The following is a 6,966-nucleotide window of genomic DNA, read 5'->3' on the forward strand; positions in this document are numbered from 1 at the left end:
AATACCGTACTGAAAAGGCAAGGGCAAGCAGCGACAACAGAGAGCGACCTGAGGACAAAGTATGTTATTAGAAATAAGGACCAAGAACACCAAAATAATAATGAGAGGCATTAGTAAGATAACTTCATAGCTAGTTCCTCTACCCCTTATGCTGATTCTGAGTTACTACTGCTAACTATAAGTTATATATGTAACTTATATAACTATAAGATATATTCTGCTAATCTATTTTTTCACGTAAGTTGCCTCTTTTTTTATAAGAAGAGTACACTGTCTGTACAACTAATAAATCATCAAGAAACTTCCATTTGGGGTGGGGAGAAGCCCATTACCTTTACCTCAGAATTTACATAAACAATATCTAAACGTTGCTTAAAAGAAAACCGGCATTTGTAAGGAATACTTCCTACCAAAGAACATGATTTCTGCTTATTTACAATAGAATTAAGATGTATTAATATGAACCTAAAATACTTTCCAACAGTAAAACTCTAGCAAATGAGGAAATTATTACTACCCTTATTGACTAAGTTTTAAAAAGATCAAAAAGAAAAGAACAGTAAACAGTACACACCCCAACACACATAGACACACAGAAGAGGGACCTGTAACTTCAAATACAATGCTAAACCACTCACAAAAATGTCAGGGAAAACAGAATGACTGGCATGGCGGGTTAAACCACCACCTGCATGGCCGGCGCCGCAGCTCACCAGGCTAATCCTCCGCCTGCGGCGCCGGCACCCCAGATTCTAGTCCTGGTTGGGGCACTGGATTCTGTCCCGGTTGCTCCTCTTCCAGGCCAGCTCTCTGCTGTGGCCCAGGAGTGCAGTGGAGGATGGCCCAAGTGCTTGGGCCCTGCACCCCATGGGAGACCAGGAGGAAGCACCTGGCTCCTGCCTTCAGATGAACACAGTGCACTGGCTGCAGCGGCCATTGGGGGGTGAACCAACGGAAAAGGAAGACCTTTCTCTCTGTCTCTCACTGTCCACTCTGCCTGTCAAAAATAAATAAATAAATAAAAGATTTATTAAAAAAACCACCACCTGCAGCACTGGGACCCCGTATGGGCACCAGTTGGAGCCCTGGTTGCTCTACTTCCAATCCAGCTCCCTGCTAATGCACCTGGGAAAGCAGCAGAAGATGGCCCAAGTGCTTGGCTCCTGCACCCACATGGGAGACCTGGATGAAGCTGCTGGCTCCTGGCTTCCACCTGGCCCAGCCCCGTCCTCTCGGCCATTTGGGGAGTGACCCAGCAGACGGAAGATTGATCTCTTTCTTTCTTCCCCCTCTCACCCCTCCATCCCTGTAGCTCTGCTTTTCAAATAAACAAATTAATCCTTAAAAAATAAAAAGAAACACTCCTAACAAAAGGTTTTAACAAATGGGCATGCGGCACCTCGACAGGAGCACACTCGCCCGAGACGAGGGGGACGCACCTGAGCGGACCTTCCTCTCTGCTCTCTCCAGAAGCTGTCGCTCGCGGGCCTCGCGGGCCTCGCGGGCCTCGCGGCCCAGGAGGTTGTGGTGGGCAGCGGTCTGCCGGAGCTCGTCCTTCCTCGCCCTCCTGTCCTTGTCCTTGTCCTTGTCCTTGTCTCTGTCCTTGCCCCTGCTGTGAGCCTTCTCTGCCTCCTGCTCTCGGTACTTCTCTCTCGACCTTTCCTTGTCCCGATCTCTGGCGTCCTTCTTCCTCTCCCTCTGTTTCTCTCTGTCCCTCTCCCCGCGAGGGTGCTCCCTGGAGGCGTGGGCCTCTCTCTCGGTCAGCCGTTCTCTGTACTTCGCCTCCCGCTCTGGATCCCTGTACTTATGCTCTTTGTGCTCAGGAAGGTCCGTCTCAGACTCCCGGTGCAGCTTCTTCTCTTTGTGTTTCCTTTCTTCCTTGGAAGCACCTGATTGCACAGCCTAAAACAACAGGAAAAACAAAAAAAAAAGAATCCTCTTTGACCAGAAAGGCACATTTCCCTTACGTTTTTGACATCTGAATATGAGAATCATCATACTCATCGTAGGGACCTTAAAAACACACTGGATTCAACAGCTTTCCAATCCTAGCAGGATGGGTAGGGGCCCGGGTGAGTGTTCCTAGAATACTAAAGTGACTGAAGTGAGAACCAGCATTTCTCCAACTGCCTGCTGGGTGGCAGGGACCTGCACATTTATTGGCAAATCAAATCTAAAACACCACGTAGATTAGAAAGAAAAAGATGCGAGAGTGTTTTTAAACTTGCTGAGATAGGAACTACCTGGGTTCTATCCACAGAACAAAGACCCTCATTATAAAACTCTGAGGAGCTGAGGACATGACCTCAGTCCCCAAGCCTCTCTTCTACCTCCTTGCCACTGCTTCCATGAATGAGGAAACACACACAAACACCTGGAGTAGCACAGGGCCCAGGGACCCAGTGGGGTTGCCAGGCTGGCCTAACAAACGGAACACATCCTGCCCTGCCCCTGGCCCTATCCCACCCCAGTTCCTGAGGTACTAACCACAGGGCATCATCTTTCAGTCAAAGGCATATCTGAAATCAGCCACAGGGAACCCAAGTTGTGAATGTCCAAGGAAATCACACAGGCTCCAAACACATCTCAGCTTAAAGCTTTAGAAGGCATTACCCAAAGCTGTCTTCTGAGATCATCCGCTTTCCAAGTATCATCTTTGGTTCTTCTCTAAAAGGAAAAATACAAAGTAAGAATTTTTGAAGTTTAAAATAACTGATTCTGTGTGCTCCAGTTGGCTGCTTTTCCACTACCCTCTTTAAACCAATGGTAACTACTTCTTGGTAGGTTAGAAAATATCTGTCTACCTACTGGAATAAAATGCTATGTCGAAGCACGTGGATGCCTAAGATTCCGACAGCACTGAGTCTGTTTTGTAGGTGAAACGCTGACCAGTCCACTCCAGAGTTGCCTGACAGAAATGTGGGGAGGATGTCAAAGATGAAGAAAGCTGCGCATTACAGTGGTAAACACAGATTGTATTCAGTAACAGTGGCAGTGGGGGAAAGAGCTAAGCTCCATTCCAAATGGCACGGAGGTGTCTAGATATTTTAGAGAGAGAATGGAGGGAGGCAGCCAGGGGAAAACGCAACCCGAAGATTATAAAGGCTGATCAGTGTCAATGGGACTGCACGAGCTCTGTCTTCTAGCTGACAATTCCTGGAATTAGGAGTCTGCCCCCGTGGACAATGGGAGACACAGGCCCACTGCGCCTGATGAGCACGTCTCTGAACAATGGCCCCGAGGCCCTTGGGAAACACGCCTGAGTTGTCGGAGACACACAGACATCTCAGCCAAGAGAAGGGTTCCCATTCAGCCTTTTTAGCTAATACCCTCGGAAAGCAAAGTTAGAGGCCTATCCTCAGGTGTTGGCTAGGACACACAGTAAATTATTTTGGCAGCCCTGAGTTTCTCCAAACAAGGAGTTCAAAGAGGGGCTGGGGTGTCCCAGAGACCCAGCCTAGGCTGCTGGAAGGCGTGCTGGAGTCTGGTCAAGCCTCTTGCTGCGGGGGTCAGAATGTACGTTCATGCTGAGAGTCCCAACAAGTGGATTAGCGCTCATCAACTCTTGGAGAGGCCACCCGGCCTCTATAAAAATAGAACGAAATAGCACTGTACCACGCCAAGTCAGTATCGTTAGTTCATATTCATATCAAATTTAAAGCTTAAGGAATTTTTCAAACCTAAAGATAACCTTAATACACATACATAAGATTTTCCATTTTTCTACCTATGAATAATAAACATCTCAGTAATAACAAACTTACATGTTACCAATGGTTTAGTATCTAACAAAAAAAAATGCAGGGCTGGTGCTGTGGCGTAGTGGGTAAAGCCGACGCCTGCAGTGCCAGAATCCCATGGAGCACTGGTTTGAGTCCCGGCTGCTCCACTTCCAATCCAGCTCTCTGCTATGGCCTGGGAAAGCAGTGGAAGATGGCCCAAGTCCTTGTGCCCCTGTACCCACATGGGAGACCCAGAAGAGGTTCCTGGCTCCTGGCTTCAGACAGGACCAACTCCAGCCGATACAGCTATTTGGGGAGTGAACCAGTGGATAGAAGATCTTTCCGTCATTCTATATCTCTGTCACTTTGCCTTTCAAAAAAAATAAGTAAGTCTTTTAAAAAGAAATAAAGAAAAAGGCATGAAAATACTCGAGGGCAGGAGAGGGAGATTTTTAAAAAAACCCAGTAGGCCCAGACACAGCAAGCCTAACTCAGAAATACAATGTAAACGAGCTTGCAGACAACAGTTCTGCCCTGATCCAGAAAACAAACAGTTCTGGTGAGAAGAGAAGGGAGAAGGCAAGCTCTGGGAAGAGGTTTTTCAAAGTGGACTTCATTAAACAGGTAAGATGACTGATGAATAAACTAGAATATATAGTGAGAAGGTGTAAGAGAGTATATATTCTTTTTTGCGCAAAAGGCAGCAAATAGAAACAAGTAGAAGATCAAAGAGTCTTTAAGAGGCCAGCACCAGAGCTCACTAGGCTAATCCTCCGCCTGCAGCGCCGGCACACCGGGTTCTAGTCTTGCTTGGGGCACCGGTTCTGTCCCAGTTGCCCCTCTTCCAGTCCAGCTCTCTGCTGTGGCCCAGGAGTGCAGTGGAGGATGGCCCAAGTCCTTGGGCCCTGCACCCCATGGGAGACCAGGAGAAGCACCTGGCTCCTGCCATCGGATCAGCGTGGTGCGCCGGCCGCAGCGCGCCAGCCGCGGCGGCCATTGGAGGGTGAACCAATGGCAAAGGAAGACCTTTCTCTCTTTCTCTCTCTCACTGTCCACTCTGCCTGTCAAAAAATAAAAAGTCTTTAAGAGAAACATATGGGACTGGCACTGTTGCATAGCCAGTAAAGCCGCCACCTGCAGTGCCGGCATTCCATATGTGTGCCAGTTCAAGACCTGGCTGCTCTACTTCCTACCCAGCTCTCTGCTATGGCCTGGGAAAGCAGTAGAGGATGGCCCGAGTCCTGGGCCCCTGCACCCACGTGGAAGACCTGGAAGAAGCTCCTGGCTCCAGATCAGCGCAGTTCTGACTGTTGCGGCTAATTGGGGAGTGAACCAGCGGATGGAAGACCTCTACCTCCCTCTCTCTCTCTCTCTCGTTCTAGTTCTGGCTCTGGCTCTATCTCTCTCTAAATAAATAAATAAATCTTGAAAGACAGACAGACAGACATAGTCCAGGACCAGAGCTGTGACGCAGCAGGTTAAAGCTCCAGTCTGCAGTGCCAGCATCCCATATGGGCACCGGTTCTAGTCCCGGCTGCTCCACTTCCAATCCAGTTCTCTGCTATGGCCTGGGAAAGCAGTACAAGATGGACCAAGTCCGTGGGCCCCTGCACCCATGTGGGAGACCCAGAGGACGCTCCTGACTTTGGATCAGCACAGCTCCGGCAGTTGCGGCCATCTGGAGAGTGAACCAGCGGATGGAAGACCGACTTCCCTCTCTCTCTTTCTCTCTCTCTGCCTCTACCTCTCTGTAACTGTGCCTTTCAAATAAATAAGTAAATCTAAAAAAAAAAAAAAAAAAAAAAAAAAAAAAAAAAAAAAGGAAGACATAGTCCAAGCACAAAGTAAACCACAGTGTACTACATTAACTGAATGTAAAAGTAGATGATCTATTTGAATCCGGCCCCAGGGACACCGTTCTCTAGGCAGAATGAGTCGGGGCTGCATCTCCACCTGTTCGGTTCTGCAGTAGGCACTACTTACACAATGCCGACGCATCCACTTGTGAACACATCACGGAAGGCTTGAGGTACAGAACGACTTACAGAAATGTCAAGGGAATGATGAGAGAGGATGACAGAGCTCGGGTGGGGCTTAACGAGAGGTGGGGAGCAGCGTCACTCCCTGAACTTAACTAAGAGGAGTTAAAGATGCCTCCTACGGTTGATGCAAGAACACAAAACACCAGCTCAGATGAGAGTATCATGGAACATTCTCTAAATACAAAGTAAATGTTATTTATTATAAAGGTAAACAAGGAAAATAATGGGAGGAAAGGTATGCAATGTATAAAAAAAAATTGCAATTCTGTTCCTCGGTCACATCAGCCACACAGCTCAGGAGTCGCATGCGGCCGGCTCCTACCGGTACCGGACAAGGAGTAAAAGCCGGCTACCAGTCGTTATCGTCCTACAGCCTAAAAAGCTATTCTGTGTGCCGTTCAATACTGTTTGGAGCCGGAAAACCAGACACGAGCTGCGCTCCCGGCGCCTACTACACACACTGCTTAGCCCTGCCTCAGTTTCCCCCGCGTCGGGCGAGAGCCAAGACGGAGAGAAGGGGGCTGCCCGCTCGGGCGGGGCGGAGGAGACTAACAGGCGGCCCCCGGGTGCTGCGTTCCGACCCCTCCAATCCCAGCGCCTCAGACCTCCGAGCTCCCCGCCCCGCGGCCCCGGCTCCCGACAGGGAACCGCTCGAGCCCCCACGAAGCCTGCAGGCGCGAAGGCCGCGCTCGGCTGGCCCGGGAACCCCGCGGGAGTCCGAGAATGTCCGCCATGCCGAGCCGGCCGCAGGTGAGGGCCGGCACCCACCTCCCCGCTCCCGGATACCGGCCTGCACTGACCCTTCCAGGTTCCATAGCTCCTCGCAGGCCCGGGCGGCCGGAGTACCCGGGGCCCCGGCCAGGCTCCGGCCACCCCGGAGACCACCTGGCTGGCGCCTGCCCCCTCGGCCGGCCAGGGGCCTGCTGCGTGGCCTGCGTCCTCGACTCCTAGCAACCGGCAGGCAGCAGTAGCCGCGAGCCTAGCGACAGCTACCCGGCATGCCCCGCGGCCGCTCCCTGTACGCCTGCGCGTACCCACGCCCAAGCTGAGGCAGGCAGGAAGAGCAGAGAGCCGAGCGACCGCTATCCGTCAAGCCCTGCGGCCGCTCTCAGTGCGCCTGCGCACACCGGAATGGTGTCAAATTAGGCATCAGCCGCAGTGAGTGGAGAGGTAGGTGTTTTCGTTAGTCGCTGCGAGGGCCG

General features: G+C 50.8%; 1 protein-coding gene across 8 annotated transcripts in view; it reads right to left on the reverse strand.

The window, feature by feature from the left end:
* DYNC2I1 (dynein 2 intermediate chain 1) overlaps positions 1-6,775 on the reverse strand; it is an 83,171-nt gene extending 76,396 nt beyond the window's left edge. For 7 of the 8 annotated variants that reach the window (XR_016236929.1, XR_016236931.1, XR_016236930.1 and 4 more), the window contains exons 1-3: positions 6,565-6,775; positions 2,614-2,667; positions 1,440-1,902 (exon numbers count right to left, since the gene is read on the reverse strand). Coding sequence is in view for 1 of the 8 variants with exons in the window: in XM_002715015.6 (XP_002715061.3) it covers positions 1,440-1,902; positions 2,614-2,667; positions 6,565-6,579 (532 nt within the window). In the remaining 7 variants the exon portion in view is untranslated. Of the gene's footprint in view, positions 1-1,439; positions 1,903-2,613; positions 2,668-6,564 lie in introns of those variants that run through there. The other variant, XM_089336849.1, reaches the window with a different exon arrangement.
* Between the last annotated feature and the right edge of the window lie 191 nt (positions 6,776-6,966).

The sequence above is a fragment of the Oryctolagus cuniculus genome, chromosome 7 (genome assembly GCF_051225735.1).
Source record: "Oryctolagus cuniculus isolate XC-2025 breed Fujian yellow rabbit chromosome 7, ASM5122573v1, whole genome shotgun sequence".
NCBI classification, from domain to species: Eukaryota; Metazoa; Chordata; class Mammalia; order Lagomorpha; family Leporidae; genus Oryctolagus; species Oryctolagus cuniculus.